The 21,160-nt window shown below is 46.4% G+C and overlaps 1 protein-coding gene across 1 annotated transcript in view; it reads left to right on the forward strand.

Annotated features, from left to right (window-relative positions):
* Positions 1-2,224: 2,224 nt before the first annotated feature.
* Positions 2,225-21,160, forward strand: part of GOLM1 (golgi membrane protein 1) — a 55,034-nt gene continuing 36,098 nt past the window's right edge. Inside the window, exons 1-3 of the mRNA XM_036260659.1 lie at positions 2,225-2,275; positions 15,543-15,692; positions 17,746-17,925. Of these exons, the coding sequence (XP_036116552.1) occupies positions 15,564-15,692; positions 17,746-17,925 (309 nt within the window). The 5' untranslated portion in view covers positions 2,225-2,275; positions 15,543-15,563. The remainder of the gene's footprint in view (positions 2,276-15,542; positions 15,693-17,745; positions 17,926-21,160) is intronic.

The following is a 21,160-nucleotide window of genomic DNA, read 5'->3' on the forward strand; positions in this document are numbered from 1 at the left end:
AACGGTGTTGTTTTTAACTCATTAGGTTTGTGATAAACTGTTAGGGCAGCAAATAGAAAACTAATACAAGGTGCCTCACTCCCTTGAGCTGGAGAGGACATGGCTTTGATCAACAGTTTTATCAAGGCTGCATCCTTGGAAAGTAGCGGGGAGGTTCCTGTTTGAAAAGCAGGTGCTATCAGCAAGTGAGGGAAAGGATACTGAACAGGCAAAACATGGCTGCCCACTGCCACCAACCACCACAGCCCCTTATACATCATTTAATCGAAATTTGTCCAAGTGAATTTTTAGGGCCAGCAACTGATTAGGCTAAAATCAGTTGGGTAAGAAGCCTTGAGGAAATAGAAAACGTTATAAAGAATGTAAATCCAATTATTTGTGTGTGCAAATATATACTGTATAAGTTATATGATATATATGTCTCTCTCTCTATATATATATCTATATATATACACATCTTAAACATTCCAAATTGTCATAAAGGTTCTCATGAAACTTGAAAAGGAGATTCCTCCTTAGTAAAGATGTAGTTAATTCAGCCAGCTGCCCTAGTACTTAGACACATGGACCTGTTCCATAAAAAGAATCACTGGCTTAGTCACTGCTCACTAATTAGTTGCTGATAAATGAGAGGCACTAATGGAGACCTAGAGGCAATGAGATGGAAGTTACATAGTCTACCAATCTAAGAAGGCAAAACATAACCAGGAGAGCCGAAAGAAGCAATAACAGAAATTTACTGTGCCTGTCTACACACCAGGATGTGGTCACTTAAGGTCACTAGAGGGTCAGAGCAAAGTGATACAAATCAAGTCAATGGAAAAGCCAGAGCTGATGCCCAATACATCCTTGGCTTTGGAACATTTGTTCTGGCCAGGTGGCAGTCTAACAGTAGGTAATGAAAATAACACTTTGAATCTGGTAGAATGTGACTCTAAAGGGGTCATTATTGTCAGCTCATAATTCAGTTAGGAGGTTTTGGCTCATAAAGGTATTTTTCTGGCAGTTAAGGAGATCCATGGTCAGGAGGTAGTAAGGTGTCATGGTCACCTTTTTCAAGGTGAGTGTTTGTTCAGATTGAAAACAATTTTGGCTGTAAGCATTCCCTTAGGAGTTTGCGTATTTCCTTGTTTTTGTTGTTGGGATTTGAGAGGAGTGACAGGAAGGTGTTACTTTCCCAGACACTAGAACTAGGTAAGTTCCAAAGGAGAGAATTCTAGGAGAACTTTTCTCAGTGCTGGCTATATGTTAGAGTTATCCCGGAAGCTATAAGACAAACAAAAATACCAATGTTCGGGCTCAGAACTCCAGAGGTGGCACCCTGGCACCTGAATACTCTAAAAGCTCTCGGGTGACCTCCGGCAGCGCAGTCAGGGTTAAGAGCCGTTGCTTTGGAATTTTCTAGCGTGGGAACCCTGTAGGACATTAGCTTTGTGGCATCCACGCAGGGAAATACGACCTAACAGTGCTTTCCAAACTCCCGTGCGCCCAGGAATCTGCATTTTATCTACGCAAGTAGTCGGAGTGCCGCAGCTCCAAAAATTAGGTTTGAGAGGTACCAGTCCAGGGGAGATTATGGCCAACTGGGCAGGGATGTGGAATTTTAAAAACAATTTTGTGAGTATAGACACCTCCACCTCTCAAATATGTTTTTCACTGGCTCCTCTACCCTGGGCACTTTGGGCCTGGACCACTCAGGAAGACCTGAGTGTGGCCAGGCGTGCGGCGCTGGGCGTATTTGGTTCTGCTTTCCGGAAAATTCCTTGGTGGTGGCGGCAGGCGGGCAGGAGGGAAGGCGGGCGCAGGGGCGGGGGGGGGGTTCTAGCTCCCTTTGCTCCGCCGCCGCTTCCCACCTACGCGCCTCCTTAAGCATGGGGACCGCTCAATGTCCGCCGTCCGAGCCGCGTCCGGAAGGAGCGCCAGGTGGCCTTGGGAGAGAAGCGGGCGACCGGGCAGCACGGAAAGGGCCGCAGCGCCGGTCTTCCGGCTCCCGCCGAGGGGCGGCCGCGGGTCGGGCGCGTGCACCGTGGGGCCGGCGTTCGGGCGCGGTCCCGGCAGCACCGGCCTCGCCTCGGGGCGCTCGCGGCGCCGCCCTCTCCCCGCGCCGCCGGCGCTGCCGGGGGGCGGGGACTCGCCGCTGCGGAGGCCGGAGACGCGGCGGCGCTGGGCGCACGGCGCGGACAGGCGGGAACGCGAGGCCGCCGGCGGCAGGAGAGCGGGGTGGCCTGGCAGCCGGGCTTGCAGCGCCGAGCGGCCGCCGGAGCCGCGGCAGGAGGTGAGTGAGTGGCGCGCCCTCCCCGGCGCGCACGGTTGCCGCCCTGCGCCCTGGCTGCCTTCACTCTCTTCGTCCCTGTTGAGTCCGGGGCTCGCTCCGAGGGGCTCCGTGCCGCTCCCGGGAGGCACCGCCCGGCTTATGCCCGGTGCAGCCTTCTCCCGGAGTCGGCTCGGCTCCGCACCTCTCCGCGCCGGAGCCGTCGCTTCGGGGCCGTGCGGACCCGTTGGGCTCCGTCCCCTGGCGCCGAGGGGCCATGCGAGGATTCCCTGCCCCTGCGGAGGCCAGTCTGGGACGATGCGGGGCCTTCTTTTTGTTCTTAGCTTGGTCACGGGCCTTGGTATCCAAAGCCAAAAGCGTGCGTCCACCAAAGTCGCACTGGTGCCAGTCCGGTGGCCGTGATGGGCACGAGGGCAGAGGGAGGGCTGGCCGCGCCGCTCACCTCTCCTCGTCCTCCCTCCGCCTCGCCACCCCCGGCGCGCTCGAGCCGCCACGGGTGCCCACGTTGGCAGCGGTCGTGTCCTGGCAGGTGACCGGGAACTGGGCGCCGGCTCCTCGGACCGCGCCGCCGGAGCCCAGGTGGAGTCCGTTTTAGGGATGCTCCAGGTCCTCTCCAGTATTTCCCACTTTGGGCAGTGGGAATGATCCACAAAACTTTTGCTCTGCTGTGAAAAAGTCTTCTGGGTTTATATACTCTTAAGATTTCATACCCCGTTTAATATTTATAATGGTGTTTTTTGTTTGTTTTGGTAAAGCAAAATGGGAAAAATACCTATTTTGATGAATATTAATTTTAGCAGAAGCTAAGAATCATTATTATAATCGGAATACCATGATGATGCTAGCCATTTTCAGATGTCTCATTTCTAAATTTGCCTTAGCAAACTTGTGTGGCTTTCATCATCTTGAGATTTCCTTTGTCTGGTTGGGGTCTCCAAGGCCTACAGCCTGAAATTATGCAAATGTTGAGGGACATTCCTAGGGGCGGTTTACTAAGATGTCCAGCAGCCTGATGAAATAGTTAACAGCCCTAGAGTGACTCTGTGTTTGGCTTATGGCCGTCAGATTGACTCAAATTTAGGTGGTTACAGTATTTCTGAATTATTTTGGCACATGAGATCTGGGGAGCAGTGTAATCTGGTGGAGGTCTTTGTGGGCTCCTAGGGTGTTCTGGCTCCTCCTTATGTTATAAAATATAGATAACACTAAGTTCATGCTATTGGGAAGAATAATTTTACTTTATTTATAACTAGAAATCAGTAACTTGCTAACACTTACTCTTCTTAGGCCAGAACTCAGATTTTAAGGCGTCAGTGTGAAAAAAGACATTGAATTCTTAAGATGTTTAAAGGGAGAGGTTAGCTCTTTAAGACATATTTTGTTCTCTTATGGAGAAGTGATCACATTGTCTTCATCAGTTTTGCTCAAAAATGAAAGACCCAGAATGAGAGGAGGGAGTGCTGGGGAGGGGGTGAGCGAGGGTTCGGATTGCAATCGCATTGTTATTGGGAGCTAAGGATGCCATCTGCTTTCTAACTGCTGGTCCAGTTATTGATGGGGGATGCAAAGATTCCGCATTTACATGTTTTTTCAGAGGCGGGGCAGGAACAGCAGTGTTGATGGTTGACCAGGTCAGGTCCCCTAGGCACCCTGCAGGGAGGGCACTGCTGACCTTACTGATAATGCTGTGAGTGTGCAGGCTGGGTTTCTGCATCTGAAGCAAACAGGGTAGCTGGGCAGAGCCTGGAGAAACTGCCTCACAAGGGAGAGTTGGAAGAGTGGAGTGTCGACAAGCAGGCTGTGATGAACAGGGAAGTAAGGCTCCTTGACAGGCACTTTAGTGAAAGGGAGCTTGAAGGCACCGTGGTCCCTGAAGGCTATCTCCCCCTTCTAAAACTGCCTAGGGTGACCAGGAGGGAGAGGGGGAGACTAGGATGAGGAATGAGAGCCCCTGTGACCTGGGCTTTAATTCATTTGTATTGATATTGTTATGGGGTTTTTTTTGTTTTGGTTTGGTTTGTGTTAATCCTCACTAGAGGATATTTTTCCATTGATCTTTAGATAGAGTGGGAAGGGAAGGAGAGAGGGAGAGGGAGAGGAAAAGAAAGAGAGGAAGGAAGAGAAACATTTCTGTGAGAGAGAGACATCAGCTGGCTGCCTCCAGCACAACCCCAATCCCGGGCTGGGATGGAACCTGCAACCAGGTACATGCTCTGGACTGGGAATTGAACCTGCAATCCAGGTACATGCTCTCGACTGGGAATTGAACCTGCGACCCTTCAGGCCAATGCTCTAACTGCTGAGCCAAACCAGCCAGAACTTGTTAGTATGTTTATCTTTAGGAAAAAGTAAGTTGCCCTAGGAAAAGGTTCATTCTTTTTCAGTGACCTAACATAGGAAATAATATCCATAATTGGGGTAAGAAAAAATATATACTTTTTTTTTTTTTTGTAAACAACTCCCTTCTCCCCCAAAACAGAAAACTTTAAAAAAAGTTAAAAAAAAAAAAAATTTGCAAAAGTAGAGGAATGGTTTTGATATGAGTTTGCTCTCACCTTAGGAAAGTGTGAGTAGTATATTTCACTTGCCCCCCAAAAAGCGTTCTTTGGGTGTACTTTTTTCCCTACATTTTCAAGTTACTGATGAAATTATATTAAGAGAGAGTTGGCTTGGAGTTAAGGAAGTGTTTCCTAAATTCCCAGAGAGTCTACTCTGCTTCACACAGAAATTTCCTATACTTGCAGAGAAAAAAAAAAAGTACTTACCCTCTCAGATTTTTTACATTTTGATCTTATTTTTCTTTAAAACCCTCAGGGCTGTATTCATGATACCTCCCCCAGCTAAGATTTTTGAAGATTAATTAGTACTTGACAGGAAGAAAATAGAGGTAAAAGTACTGTATGATTACAGTGGTGTATTTTGTAGTTTTACTGTATGATTACAGTGATATATTTTGCATTTTTCTGTGGTTTCCAAATTTTTTTGATCATTCTCATTAGTAAAAAATTTTTAACACCTAAAACTAACATGATGTTATGTCAATTATATCTCAGTGAAGTAACTTTTTAGCTTTCCCCATACACATACCCATGCTTTTGTTGTTATCTTGTATCTAAAAAGGCCCAATATACCTTAAGGCTGGATTCATTGTTAATAACCCTGAAGGTAAAACCCTATTTCAAATATTGCTTCTTGAATTTTGAGTATTTCTGGCCTGTTCTGGTCAGATCACAGTTTTTTACTTCATAATGTGGCTCGTGCAAAGCTGGCTCAGGGCGAGAGCATGCACCTCCAAGGCTTGGCTTGTGTTTGCCTGCGCTTCATTTATTAGTTTAATTAATCTGTGCTTTTTATAGGAATCGGAAAGCTTCACCTCCTCTGTAATGTTGTTTAGTTATAATGTGCAGTCCACCTCACTGTGCAAGTCCTGAAGGCAAAGGAACGCCTCCGGCACTTTGGAGGGCTAGTGACCTTATGACCCTGGCCAGAGAGACTGACTCAGTGAGGATGCAGAGTCAATTTCTACTTTTATTAGCATGGTTAGTCTTTTGTGGTAGTATAATAAATTGGTATAATATAACATAGTATAAAACATTTAGCATAATTAGTATATGCATAATATATCTTTAAGTTATTATACATAATACTTGCGTTACTGAAATATAGTTGCTGTCCTACTTTTTGGATAAAAATAAATGTAACTTCTGGAATACCCTTCCCCAGCTCTGTGGAGCATGTTTTGCACCCTCTGGGATGCATGAGCTCTGCTGTAGACAGCTGGTTTTTTATTTTAGCCTCCGGCAATTCTTTCATTTGCTCATCAGAATAACCCCATGAAGACGGGTCCAATTGATCTCTCCCCTTTTTAAAATCAGTAAGCTGAGACTAACAAAGGACAAGTAATACCACAACAGTCCCTTTCAGTTAAGTATTTACTTGGTAGCATGTAAATGCTCCCATGTAATTTTCACACCAACCTTAGGAGACAGACACCAAGATTACTCCTTTACAGACAGTTCCAGAGGGCTGGGAGAAGGTGAGTGACTGTCGGACACCCAGGGAAAAACGGGTCCTCACAGGGTACTCCATCTCCTCTCAATTACCTGCCCAAGGCTCAAGATGGAGACCTGGGTCTTCTTTGTGTCCTTTGAGGACAGAGATCTTTCTTTCCAGCGCAGAAGAGCACCTTGGAGTCTGAGTGAGTGAGTTCAGGTTTTTTCTCTGCTTCATGAACATACCTGTGGTATGATCATTTTGTTTTAGGGGAAGCGGTAAAATGCCACGATTTCATCTGGGAATGCCAAAAATACAGCTTCAAAACTTGCTAATACTACTAATGTACATCTTCCTTACATCTTAATTTTTTAATTGTTAGTGTTTGACTTTTGTATTAAAAATATGCTCATTGAGGAGAAAAGACTGTATAAAGTAAAAAATGAAAGCTTCATGTCTTCTCCTCTCCTCTCTACACTCTACTCTCACCATGGCTTGAATGTCTCTTTCCTCATAAACATTTGCTATATGTTTTCTATGGATAGAAAAATATGTTCATTTATTGAAGATGTTTCACATTTTTTTTCCAGCAAAGATGGGATTGTGTGATAATATTTTAGAACTTTTTTCACTCAACAGTTTGTATTTTGATTATCTGTTGCTCTCTAGCAAATCACCTCCAAACTTGGAACTGTCATTTTATTATTGCTGCTTGCGTCTGTGGTTGCCTGGGCTCAGTGAATGGTTCTTCGGCTGCAGGTGATAGTGGCCAGGGCAGCAGTCTTTTGAGGCTCATTTGGGCTGGAAGTTCAAGATGACCCATTGGCTATTATCAGTTTTTAAAAGGTTTTGCCTTGACAAATTTTTAGAAGAGACAAAATGATATACTAATAAGTGATTTAGGAAAAAATAATAATTATAGTTCTTTGATTTCAGTGCTCTGGGAACTGAAAGGTCTAGCCCACCACATCTTGGTCTCTGTTCGTTATAGCTGATGGATTATTCCTTCTCTTCCCCTGTTTTATTTTTCTGTATCAGTGAGGGAGGGTCCTGTGAAAGCTGTGTTGCTCTGGACTTAAGTGACATTTCATCCTGATTAAAGAACAAATACCTTTGTCCACACACATACAGTGACTTTGAGATGCCCAAAGGTAGAAGAGAACCTCAGGCTAAGAATCTACTTCAAATGGAGTACATTGTAGATTTCTTTTTACTTTGTAGACAAGTAAATGGAAACTTTATTTCTCTGGGGCAGAGAGTAGTAGATAAGGTTTGTGAAAAATGGTCGTGGCACAGATGGAAGGTAGGAGACAATAGAAGAATAAAACTAAATGCCAAATGGGTGTGTATGTGTGGTCGGGTGGGGAGGAGGGTGGTGCATAACATACTAAACAACCCTTTAACAATAGGGAAATACAAACATTTCTCCAAAGATGAAACAACCCTCCGACATGCCTTTCTGCTTCTTCAAAATAAACTGAGCTCAGCCCTGGCCTGGTGGCTCAGTTGGTTGGAGCATCATTCCATACATACACCAAATGGTTGTGGGTTTGATTCCCAGTCAGGGCACAAACCCAGGTTGTTGGGTTCAATCTCTGGTCAGGGCATGTATGTTATGGGAGGCAACTGATGTTTTGCTCACTCTGTTTCTCTTTCTCTCTCTCAAATCAATAAAAACATATCCTTGGGCAAGGATTTAAAAAAAAAAGAAAAGAAATGAATGCAGCTAGAACAAAATTTCACTGTCAGACTTGTGGAGGGTGCTTGAGAGAGGACAGTGGCTTTCAACTTGCCCTGCATCAGAATCACCGTGAGGGCTTTTAGACCCAGATGTCTGGGCCCCACCCCAAGTCTGTTACCAGAAAGTATGCATTTCTAACATTCTCAGGTGATGCTGATGCCCATCCATGGACCACCCTTTGAGAACCAGGGAACTGCAGACAGCAAAGGCTGGCAGCCCTTTTCTGTAAAGGCCCAGATGGTGTATTTTAGGTTCTGCAGGCCATGCACACTGTCACAGCCACTCCGTTCTTGAGGCCTGACAGCCACAGTCAATAAAGAAATGAATGGGCACGATTGTGTTACAATAAAACTTTATTCAGGGACACCAAACTTTTAACTTCCTGTACTTCTTACACGTCAAGAAGTATTACTCTTGATTTTTTTTTTTTTTTTAATTATCCTCACCCGAGGACATTTTCCCAGGTTTTGTTCAGGTAGAGTAGGAGGGGGAGAGAGGAACAGAGAGAGAGAGAGAAACAGCGATGTAAAAGGAACACATCGAGTGGCTGCCACCCGCATGACTGACCAGAGCCGGGGACAAACTGCAACCGAGGCACGTGCCCTTAGCGGGAACCGAACCCGGGTCTCTCAGGACCGCAGGCCAACACTCTAACCGCTGAGCCAAACCGGCCAGGGCTACTCTTGATTTTTTTTCAACCGTTTAAAAACGAAGCTTACGGGCTGCATACAGAAGCATTTGGCCGGCAGCCTTCTGTCCTTGGGCTGCAGTTGCCATCTCCCGAACTAGAGGACAATCTGGGCGCTCCTGTCGAGAGGCAGTTTTGGGGTACATGTGGGAGGTGTCCTTTCTTTAGAAACTTCCAAGTGCCGGAGAAAACAGGGTAGAATTTGGTTTCTCTCGTTCATTTTCACTCATCCATCTTATTTTGGTATTTCCACCATATAACACTAAATATGCATAACACTTTTTAAAGTTAAAAAAATGTTTTATTGACATACAATACATCTAACATTAGTTTCCGGTGTAATGATTCACTAGTTGTATATATTGTGAAATGATCATGATAAATCCATATAACATCCATCACCATACGTAGTAATATAATTTTTTTGCTGTGATGAGAACTTATATGATCTCTCTTAGCAACTTTCAAACATGCGTTACAATATTATTAACTATAATCACCATGCTGTTAAAGTCTTTTCTTTATAAACTATTAGCTTCCAGAATTGGGAAAAACATGATATTTATAATATAACTGCAGACTGGGGACATGAGAGGAGATGATTCTGGGTACTTCCTAGTAAATTTTGAAAACAGTTTAAGGAGAACACATGATCTTGGTTGTTTAACCCTAATGGCTTGGAGCAGGAGTTGACACACTTTCCGTAAAGTCCAGATAATAAATATCTTAACTGGTTTAATGCTCATAATAACCCTGAGATTTCTGTTTCAACTGTTCAACTCTCCCTTGCAGCCAGAAAGCAGCTGTGAGCAATACTTAAGGAATGGGCATGACTGTGTTTGGTAAAACTGGATTTACAGAACAGGCCAAGTATGGCCCGTGGGCCTCGGTTTGCCGACCTGACTTGGAGACATTCTTGGGATGGGGTAGAATATTTTTAAACCCTCAAAAAAATGTCGGCGACTAAGTCCTGCACAGCCTCCAGTGCTGGGCTGGAGTATTCTCAGGTCTGTTTGCTCAGGCAGTGACTTCTGAACTTCCTGCTCTGCTCCCAGGGCTCGGGGCTCTCCCATATCCAGGTGAGGCCACTTCCTGAGAAGGAATAAGGGTGCAGCTCCCCACTGCTTGGAGAAGCTGCCTTGTCATGTAGTGGTGACTTGGGTCAAACAAGCTAATCTGATTTGATTACTCATTTGTATTTGCCCATATGATTAAAAACCCATATGTGAAAATAAGAAAATGAAAAGAAAAGTATTTCACTTAGGAGGCTCAAGGGGCTGTTGCATTTGGCAGGTTGCCCATTTTCATATGCTCTTTTTAAAAAAAAAAAAAAAAAAAAGTAATTAGAGGTCTCTGTTCTCTTATAAAAATGTTTTGTCTTTAAGCCAACAGTAATTTTAACCAGTAGGTCAAATTTTTTTTATTTTTTTTCCTTTATTGATTTGAGAGAGAGAGGAAGGGAGAGGGGGAAAGAGAGAGAAACATCGATGAGAGAGAATATCGATTGGCGACCTCCTGCATGCCCCCCACTGGGGATTGGGCTCACAACCTGGGCATGTGCCCTGACTAGGAATTGAACCAGTGACTTCTTGGTGCATGGGTCAATGCTCAACCACTGAACCACACCAGCCAGGCTACCAAGAGACTTTTTTTTTATCCTCACCAGAGGACATTTTTCCATTTTTTTGTTCAGACAGAGCGGGAGGGAGAGAGAGAAAGAGAGAGAAACATCGACGTGAAAGGGACACTGAGTGGTCGCCACCCGCACGACCCAACCAGGGCCGGGGACAAACTGCAACCGAGATACGCACCCTTAGCAGGAACCGAATCCGGGTCTTTTTGGACCGCAGGTCAGACGCTCTGACCGCTGAGCCAAACCAGCCAGGGCTACCAAGAGACTTTTAACACATAAGCACACTACTTCCACTGCCGGGAAGCCTGGGGTTGCAGAGCTTGGCTGATTTAGGTTAATCATTTGTTTTGATACCTATAATCCAATACGAGATAAAAACACAATCTGAAGCCTAAATTAGATGAATATTAATATATTTGACGAAGTATATCTTCCACCCATTTTCATCACCCCCTCAGTGCACGCAAGTTACATTTAAGGTGGGGGAGAGAGAGTGCTTATAGTGTTTGACAGCTGTAAACTCTGGCTCTGAATGGCTGCCCGAAGTCTTCATCAGTCTTTGTCATTTCTCGCCTGTATCTCTGTCCCTTTATATTTAGCAGCAGTAGTTGCTATAGTCCCAGAAGTCAGTGGTGGAGCCTGAAGGATGAGTGTTGGCCCTTCCTTCCTCATGGTCACCTTCTTACCTGGGCAGCCCTGTGCCCAGGCTCTCCTAACCGTGTGCTCTGGGCAGCCGCACACTGGGTCACCGCACGGGGCTTGGTCTGGGCTGTCCACTGCTGCTGTGGCACCTGCGAGTCAGCTCCAGGCGATGGCAGTTGCTGCTGCCGTGGACAGAAGAGTCACAAGGAATGCAGGTAGCTGGCTTCTATTAAGCAGAATGATTGAGGGAAGAAAACATTCCTTAGGGGAAAAGACTAGATCTAGAAATAACTTGTTACTCATCTTTCCACCTTAAATAATAATAATAGTCGACATTTATTGAGCAGTTCCTGTGTGCCAGGTGTGGTTCTGAGCAGTTCTCTTATCTTAAAAGCCGAGGAGGAGGACAGTGCGGCACAGGCAGACCCTCTGGCTCCCAAGCGGTGGAACCAGGATCCCACGCCGGCCGTTGCTGGGGGTCGTGTCTGTTCTCTTCACTCCACCTGAGCTGCCTGGTGCCAGCACAGCATCCGAGTCACGGTAGTGCTCAGTACTTTTTTTATAACTGGCTAAAGGAAGGAGAATGTTAAATAGTGACCTATGCACTTCTCTTGATGTGAAAACAAGTTCAGACTCTGTTGTCAGACTTAAAGTCCACGCACTCACTGACTTACATCTGCTGGAATAAGAACAGGTCATTGAAGGGTCCCATCTAAATTTATATTGTTAGGGAGTTGGGTGTATGGCCAAGACAGGCTTTCAAGGCACTAGATAAAAACAGATTATTCCGTAAGGGGTACTGAAAACTGGCTAGCTATTACAAAAAAAAAAAAAAAAAAGGTCTTATTTTTTGTATTTTTGTACTCTTTACATTAAAAAGGAATTCTAAGTGGATGAAAGATGTAAATATAAGTTTGAAAACATAAATATGTTGAGAGGAGATATGGGATATGAGTAAATGTATTTCAAAACTCAGAGTACTTTCTAAAGCTAAACAAAATCCAGGAGTAATAAAAGACTGACAAGATCAGTTTATTTTAAAAACACCAACAACCAAAAACAGTGGGCAGAAAATTTCACAAGTCAAAGAACAAATGAAAAATTGAGAAAAAAAAATTATCTAAGGTCAAAGATTAGTTTATCTGTAACGTACAATAAAGCTCTTACAAATCAGTAAAAAGAACACCCCAGTTTAAAATGGGCAGAAACTATGAAAAGTTACTTCACCAAAATGAACATACAAATGGCCAGTGAATGAAAAGATGTTCATTTATGCTCATAACTAGAGAAATGTTTTGTAAATATCACTACAAATGAGATCACCAGACATTAAAAAGTGTGTGTGTTGTTTGAGAAAACAGATATATTCTCATACACCTGGTGGGAGGGTAAATTACTGGAAATGATTTGAAGGCCAACGTGGTAAGATGTATCAAAACACTGTTAGAAATTTATGAAAGAGTTGCAAAAATAGTACAGATAGTTCCCATACATCCTTCATCCAGCTTCCCCTTACGTTATCATCTTATATACTCAGAGAGTTTATCAGAATTAAGAAATTAACCTTGGCACTATCTTATTAACCAAAGTGCTTAACTTACTTGAATTTCACCAGTTTCCCCCATGATGGTCGTCTTGTGTTTCAGGATCCAGTGCAGCATTCCATCTTGCATTGAGTTATCATGCTTCTGTAGGTGTTAGTCTGTGATAGTTCCTCATTTTTTTCTTATTTTTTCATGATCTTGACAGTTTTGAAAAGTGCTGGTCAGATTTTTTTTTTTTTGATATTTTGTTCAGATAGAGTGGGGGAGAGAGAGAGAGAGAGAGAGAAACATCAACGTGAAAGGGACACATCGACTGGTTGCCACCCTCACAACCCAACCAGGGCCGGGGACAAACTGCAACCGAGGTACATGCCCTTAGCGGGAACCGAACCCGGGTGTCTCTGGACCGCAGGCTGACCCTCTAACCGCTGAGCCAAACCGGCCAGGGCCAGATGTTTTATAGAATATCCCTCAATTGAGTTCCTCAGAATTTTTCTCCCAGTGCATCATATCAGGTGGTCTGTGATGCTGATATGTCTCATTACTGGTGATGGTAACCTTGACCACAGGGCTAAGGTGGTGTCCGCTAGGATTCTCCACTGTGAAGGTATTGCTTTCCCTTTGTAATGTGCTAAATATTTTAGAGGAGATAAGAACTGTCAATGTTAAACACATATATTTTGGCACAGCAATTCCACTTGCCAAAATTCATCCACAGCTGTCTGATATTTCATCCGCTGCAGTATGGGGGTGAAAATGCCCCCTTACACTGATTGGAGAAGTCACGGAACCCCATATTGGAAGCACCTGGTCATTACTTCGCACACAGTAACCCCCTGCTGGTTTACCTCCCTTCCCAGAACCCCTGCCAAATGTGTTTGCAATTCAGAATGTTTTCAGAATTTTATTTAAACAGTTAACATCACATATCTCACCAAATTAGCCTGACCAAATGCAGCAGGCTAAATTTTAAGCTGAAAATTTTGTATGGCCCTCAAATTATGTTATAAATGGTCAAATGGCCTTTGGCAGAAAAAAGGTTCCCCACCCCCGATAGAAGATCGTAAGTTGTATTTTATTACATACTATGTGATAACCCCCGGAGGATCTGCAGCAGCATCTCATAGTCAAACACTGATCTTTCTGCAGCAAGATGTGTGACTATTCCCATGAAGGGAGGAAGGTCAAGACTAGTTTTAGTAGCTTTAGGTGAGTTCTGGTCATATTTGATCTTGATTTCAGGTCAGGTTGTGTTGCTGGCTGAGTGATTAAAATCCCTTTGCATTTCTAGAGCATTTTTTATTTCAGAATTTTGCATAAGGGATTGCAAACATGGATGTGGATGTAGAAGAGTGATTGCGGCAGCCTTGTTGGAAATCAGCCTAGAGAATGCCGATGGAGATTGGCTAAGTGCTTCCTGGTGCACAGTGGTGCCTAGTCAGCCCTCTAGGAAGAAAGGAGCTAGCAGGAAGAGGGTGACAAGTGCATTACTAAGTGGTTCACAACATGTACAGAACGGTGCACAGGACCTTGTTTGCTTGTAAACACACTAAGAGGCGTCGAGAAGTACTTCTTGAAACGTGGCTGCACGTTAGAATAACCTGGGAGATTAAAACACCAACACCAGGGCCCTGACTAAGTTCGTTCAGAATTAGAAGCGGAGGAGTGGGGCCTCGGTCTTGGCATGGGCACGCCTCACAGATACCGTGGGTTCAGTTCCTGGCCACCGCAGAAGAGTGAGTCTTGTAAGAAACCGAGGCGAGCCCTGGCCGGTTTGGCTCAGCAATTGGAGCGTTGGCCTGTGGACCAGAGAGGCTCCCGGCTTCGGTTCCTGCTAGGGGCACAAAACAAAAAAACCGAGGTGTAATCTTTTTGCTGGTGTACTGAAGAGCAACAAAACAAGGTATGCCTGTATTAAGGAAGAGGACAGCCTGGCTGGTGTGGCTCAGTGGTTGAGCGTCGACCCATACACCAAGAGGTCTCTGGTTGGATTTCCGATCAGGGCACATGCCCCAGTTGTGGGCCCATCCCCCAGCGGGGGGCATGCAGGAGGTGGCCAGTTGATGTTCTTTCTCATTGATGTTTCTCTCTCTCCCTCCCTCCCTCTCTCTCTAAAATTAACAAAGAAAAAATATTAAAAAAAAGAAAGAGGATCTCTCCCAGCCACACACTTAGAACTGCCATAGGGTAAGAGTGGGCTCTGTCAGCTTTCCTGTATTCTCACTTACAAGAACTGGACCTCCAAGGTGAGACCCTGGTGGTCTTTTTCCCTCTCTACCCCCTTTTTACCGCTCCCCCTTTTCCTCCTCCCCCTCCTCCTCCATTGTTGGTCTCACCTGGCATGAAAGTGGTTATTGCTTGTTACCCTCCCTCTGATAAGGTCCTGTATTATCTGTCTCAGCAAAGGCCTTTTGGCAAAGTCAACTTTCCTTGTCCTGGGTGCCCAGTGCTGGCATCCAGCGAGACCTGGTGTTGAGTTGAAGCCCATGAGCCAAGTTGTTGGCACCTTTCTTATAAACTGTGTTTTTCTTTAAAGAACTTGGAGCTCTCTGCAGCTCTCGAAGTCTTGGTTACCTGGACATGCCGAGGCCGCACAGATGAGGTCTCTGAAGGGAGAGACATGAGTGGAATCAGGGTGCCAGCCCCATTTCTGCCCCCAGGCCCTGTCTGCTCCGTGACGAACACAGTGCCAATTCATACTCCTCCAGGGTGCTTTCCTGCTCAGCTCAAGAAATGCTTTAGCTGGGTGCCATTAGTAATTCTGTTCCCATTTTACGGATGAGGAAACAAGCATAAGAGAATTTGTTACCTGCCCGAGATCTCTGAGTGTTGTGTCCTGGGGAGCCAGCTGTACTGCCCACTGTGGGTGCTCCTTACCTGTTCTCCTATGACAGCTTCATATTTCAAGGAGAAGACCAAAGACATGCTTTGGGGCAGGACGCCTTCCTTTTGGCTGTGACAGTGGACGTGGCCTGCTTCGGGCATGGACTACCGATATTGATGCTCATATATTTGTGTTTATCCGCCAGATTCTCAGCCTGGCCTATGAGATGATGGGACTGGGAAACGGGCGTCGGACCATGAAGTCACCGCCCTTCGTGCTGGCTGCCCTGGTGGCCTGTATCATTGTCCTGGGCTTCAACTACTGGATCGCGAGCTCCCGGAGCGTGGATCTCCAGGTGTTTTGCCTATTTGTTTTGTTTGTGTGGCAGTCGTGAAGTATTTAACATTGCTGGGTGGTGGGGTCTGAGAGGTTTGTATTGGTTGCCACCTGAGGTGTTGCTCAGTGGTGTGTGCTCGTTGTACTCTGAGTTCAGGCTCTGCATGTACCCCCAGCCAGCCTTGGCCCTGGCCGTCCACACCAGCCCTGCTCTTGGGTGGGAGAGGACCCTCTTGTGACGGGATTTTTGCCAGGACACCTCTCTCCACTTTTTCTTCAAGTTCAGAACTTTTAGTTGAGCCGTTTGGGCTGGTTCTGAGAAGACCACTCCATGAAGTATACTGACCCATGCCCATTCTTGTCCTCCAGTCATGCTAGATTCCAAACATAGTGACGGAAATAAAGTCAGTAATGGGTGTGAGAAATGGGTTTTTAAAGGTACCAGTCTTTATCATCACTGTAACGATAGCCATGTTAACTTTCCCATCTATTATTTCCCACCGTGGGTCAGGCAGGGCTCAGCAGTGATGTGGCCCCCTTTTCAGCTGGGCCTCCGTGTGCCCCACTCTCCCCTCCGCTTGTGGCCTGCTAAGTAACCCCACCCCCATATCTGAGCCGGCTCCTCATCCCTCATTCTTTAAGCCCTCAGTCTGCCTTCAGCGAGAACCCTGTTAGTCCAGTGAAGCAAGGATCCCCTTACTCTCGGTGTTTCCTGCTAACACTTTCCCGCATATTGACCCCCTCAGTCTGCTCTCTGGCTGTAAATCCTCCGCTGTGTTTAGAGGAGCAGCTTCTCTGCCCTCCTGCTGTAGCCACGGCCCCTGTTGGGTCATCTCCAATAAAGTTTTATGTGCTATTTTAACAAGCATCAGAATGGGTTTTCTTTTTTTTTTTTATCCTCACCTGAGGACATTTTTCTATTTTTTGTTCCGGTAGAGTGAGAGGGAGAGAGAGGAAGAGAGAGAGAAACATCGATGTGAAAGGGACACATCGAGTGGCTGCCACCCGCACGACCAACCAGGGCCGGGGACAAACTGCAACCGAGGTACGTGCCCTTAGCGGGAACCGAACCCGGGTCTCTCGGGACCGCAGGCCGACGCTCTAACCGCTGAGCCAAACTGGCCAGGGCCAGAATGGGTTTTCTTTAACAGAGCATTATATACATCATCATCATCATCATTTTTTTTCCTTTTATTCTCATCCTAGGACATTTTTGCATTTATCCTCAGGTAGAGTGGGAGGGAGAGAGGGAGAGAAACATCCATGTAAGAGAGACACATCGAGTGGTTGCCACCCCCATGACCCCAACTGGGGCCGGGGACAAATTGCAACCATGGTACATGGGAACTGAACCCAGGCCTCTCTGGTCCGTGGGCCAACGCTCTAACCACTGAGCAAAACCGACCAGGGCTACATCCTCATCTTTTGTAAACAACTCTACGAGGTTGGGACTTCGTTTTCCCTGTTTCATAGGTGAGCACACTGAGACACAGACAGGGGGAAGTTACCCGGGAGCTGGGATTCCAGCCCAGCCTGTCTGACACCAGAGCGTGGGCTCCGAGCCCTGGAACAACATTGCACCTGCGTGTGTGTCCTCTCGTGCTCACCCACCCGGGGCACTGCTTTTGTCTGAGCTGTTCTCTGCGCACATGCGGTTGTGGTGTCCAGAGCTGGAGAGCTGAATCTGTCTTTAGAAATTTTGTCTGATAGGGAGTGGTTAAGTGCCCTGTTAGTGGAGAAAGGGAATCAAATTTTTGAGCACCAGCTCACACCAGGTAAAGCAAGAGAGATTTTGTGTGCTTATTTAAACCTCACAAAATCCCTGTGGAGGGCGTGGTGATGTCTCCATGGAGACATGCAGTGGAGGCAGGTAGCTCATAGAAGTGAATTCCATTGCTTCTAGACCGTTTCTCTAGAAACACCTGCTGTGGCTTTTATAGTTGACTGAAGATTGAGCTTTGGGCACACACCGTGTGTGTAGGCTTGCCGCTGGCTTTGGGCTCTGGACTCTCTTTGCTCAGGTGGTCCAGGGATGACCTGACATTTGCCCTTACACTGTGGTGTCCTTGTAGACGAGGATCATGGAGCTGGAAGGCAGGGTCCGCAGGGCGGCCGCCGAGAGAGGCGCGGTGGAGCTGAAAAAGAACGAGTTCCAGGGAGAGCTGGAGAAGCAACGGGAGCAGCTCGACAAGATCCAGTCCAGCCACAACTTCCAGATGGAGAGCGTCAACAAGTTACACCAGGATGAAAAGGCAAGGCCTGCTTTGTGTTCCTCTTACTCTTCTAAACCCCAGTTTTTACGCCGTCCAGTTTTTCTCGGTGGGAGGATAGTGGATACCTGTGTGTATGTTTATACAGTGAGATGAATCAGCCTCTTGATGAAGCTTCGGGTACCTCCCTCCATCTGCCGGTTAGTCCTTGGGTGGGCTCCTTGTAAACCCTTTGCAATGGTGATAAATGAGAGCAATAAAAAGAACTCTCTAAGCGTCAGATTCATCCTCCTGTTGGCTTTTTTCTTACTGTCTACAAACGTGTTAAGTCCCTACTCTGCTGGGCCTGTGCTGGATGTTTGTGTCTCAAAGAAGAGTAACATTTGTGCCCTCGTTATGGCTCATGGATAGGAAGGGTTGCCAACCTCTAAGTAAGTACTAACAAAGAGAGTAGGGGACTCAAGAATGCTGGGTTTGAAGTTTAAAGAACATCTGGTTATTTGATGGTAGATACCTCAAGCGAGACTTCAGCTGATTCTCGGGGATTGAACTGTTAGTCGATTTTTCTTTTCTTTTTTGCCTCCTTATCTGTTGCAGACTTAGGTATGTTTATGATGATTTGACCACATAAATGCAATTACGTAAGTTCATGTGTATTGCTACAACTTGGTGGAATCCCTTGTATAAATTTCCTGAGTTGTATATAAGAAGGGATATACGGAGCCTGGCTGGTGTGGCTCAGTGGTTGAGCGTCGACCCATGCACCAAGAGGTCGCCAGTTCGATTCCTGGTCAGGACACATGCCCAGGTTGTGGACTAAATCCCCAGTAGGGGGCATGCAGGAGGCAGCCAGTGGATGTTCTCTCATCAATGTTTCTATCTCTTTCTCCCTGACCCTTCCTCTCTCTCTCTAAAAAAAAGGAAGGGCTATACAGAAATGATTGTGTATAAGTCAACTTTAATTAACTTTAAAAAACATTGTCTTTTTTAATTATCAAAATATTGTAGACAGTTTTGAAAAGGCAAAAAAGAAAATTAAAATCTTTTTGGGTCTGAAGACTCACCAAGATCTTGGGTGCTCTTATGGCTGCTTCATAGGTGAGGGACAAATTGCCTAATACCTGACATACTTGGGGAAAGAGTCAGAAGATTCCAAATTACTTAGTAGCACTTCATCCAGGAATGTGCTGTTCCCTGATATGGTGTTCCTTTTTGTTTGCCACAAGTTGGAGTGGGAAGTAGCTTCTTTTTCTATATTTTTGTTTGTGACATTGTTGCTAGGCTGGTTTCTTGCAGCCATTTATCTGATGTTGAAATGTAGACTTCTCATTTATTGTTAAAATATGTAAATTAATGCAGTAGTGCAAAGAAAATGATCTGCGTAACATTTCATCTGTAATGGAAATACAGTTCCAGCGTCCTTCCTGAAGGAAGCAACTGACCAAAAAAAGAAAGATCACAGAGTGGAAGAAAAGAAGGGGGGATGTTGGCAACAGGCTAACCGGTTTGTGTCCAGAAGAGAAAAGCTTACACACAGAGGCAGCCGGGAAGGTGGGAAGACAGGCTGCCATTCACCTTGCCTGAGCCTCTCCTTTGTCACTCACCTGTGTGACCTGCGCCTACTTTGAGGTGGCTTCAGCGAGCGTCTAGGTTTCTCCTCTCTTGCCTGGTATCGCGAGACATGAGGAGACTCTGTCAAGCCATTCGAGGTGTGTGGCATGAGAATGCCATGATGCAGAGGGCTCTCCTGTTGTAAATGGCGTGTTAGTGGCATTTCCAGGGCTGGCAAAGAAAGCAAGGCGAGCTGAGACGGTTTGTGTCATGGGTTCTTGTGTAGCTTTGGGCCTGGGCGGGGGCCTGCTCCCTTCAGCTGCAGCAGCGTTTATTTCTGTGAGTGACTTCTCACTAAGGTTCTGCCTCTTAGAAAGGAAATGAGTGACATTAAGAAGTTCGGTCATTGGCCCTATTTTAGAGTGCTTTCACATCTATGAATGCATTTAATTTCTCAAAGTGCCCAACTGGGAGACGGTATTACCTTTGAGATGGAGGGGAAGACTGCACCCCGAGAGGCCACACTGGCTGGCTGCAGGGACCTGCAGAGTGGCCGGCAGGGGCGGGCCCAGACTGCTGGCTCCACCACTGAATTCCCATGTGGCAGGACACAGTTCTCAGGGTGTTCCAGTTTTTCCCTCTGGCTCAGCTTTTCTTGTGCACCTGCGAACGAGGTGGTTTTCTTCTGGAGAGGTGTTTTTTTGGAGGACCAGAATGGACTTGTGCAGATCCATGTAGTTTCTTTGATTTTTATCACCTCTTATCCCTGTGACTGATTGAAGAATCGAGGGTTCTAGAAAAGCTTTTCTGTTTTTGTCCCCATTACTTATCTGTTTTCAGTTCTGTCTGTCTGTTCGGTGTTCTGCCAGGCGCTGGGCTGGTGCCTAGTTGGACCAGGGCTGGACCAGGCTGTGTCTGTGGTCTGTGCGTTTCCCAGTGAGTGCTGGAAAGAGGAGCACATGGGTCTGCTGGGGTCTGTCACAGACGGAAGTCCTCCAGCGTTGGGAGCAGACAGGATTTGGTATGGCAGTAGGTGCTAGTGGAGCGGTGCGAAGGCCTGGAGCAGCAGTCTTGCTGGATGGCTCCGTGTCAGGCCCCCCATCCCCGACCCAGCGCAGAGGCTGAAGCAGGAGGCCCCGCTGCAGCCTCAGCTCAGAGGTGGGGCCCCCACACTCCTTGCTCCATTCTGCACCTCCACCCCTAACCCTGGTCAGCACTCCAGTCCCCAGTGAGTGCACATGCTTGGATCTAATTCCTGCTGGGATGAGTCTGGAAAATGTTCTTCAGCTTTCGAGCCTCTTCAGGAAGGCACAGTGGGAGTTGTGGGCCTCATGCGGAGGAGGGTGGGGTGTCTGAGTGCTCAGTGAGGTACAGGAAGCCAGGTGACGGTCCCTCCAGGGTGTCAGGAGACAGGAACTGCACCTGGGGCTGGGTGTGAGGCTGGGGTTGGCTATGTAGGGAGTATAGAGCAACGCAGGGGCCCTTCCGCCAAGGGTCTTTTAAGCCACCTAAGGGGTTTGGGCTTGAGTTGGAGGACAGGGGACCCTCCACAGGGTTTATGCCCTGGATCAAGTTGATCAGATCAGGCCTGGCCCTGGCCCCTGGGAGTGTCCTTGGGGTGGGGAGCAGGGCAGAGAGGAGGCAGATCCATCAGGCGGCTCTTGAAATATTTGAAGCAAAAATTACATGCTGAACTGAGGTAGGAGTAGAATGAGTTCTGTGGAGG

The sequence above is a fragment of the Molossus molossus genome, unplaced genomic scaffold (genome assembly GCF_014108415.1).
Source record: "Molossus molossus isolate mMolMol1 unplaced genomic scaffold, mMolMol1.p scaffold_m16_p_14, whole genome shotgun sequence".
Lineage (NCBI taxonomy): Eukaryota > Metazoa > Chordata > Mammalia > Chiroptera > Molossidae > Molossus > Molossus molossus.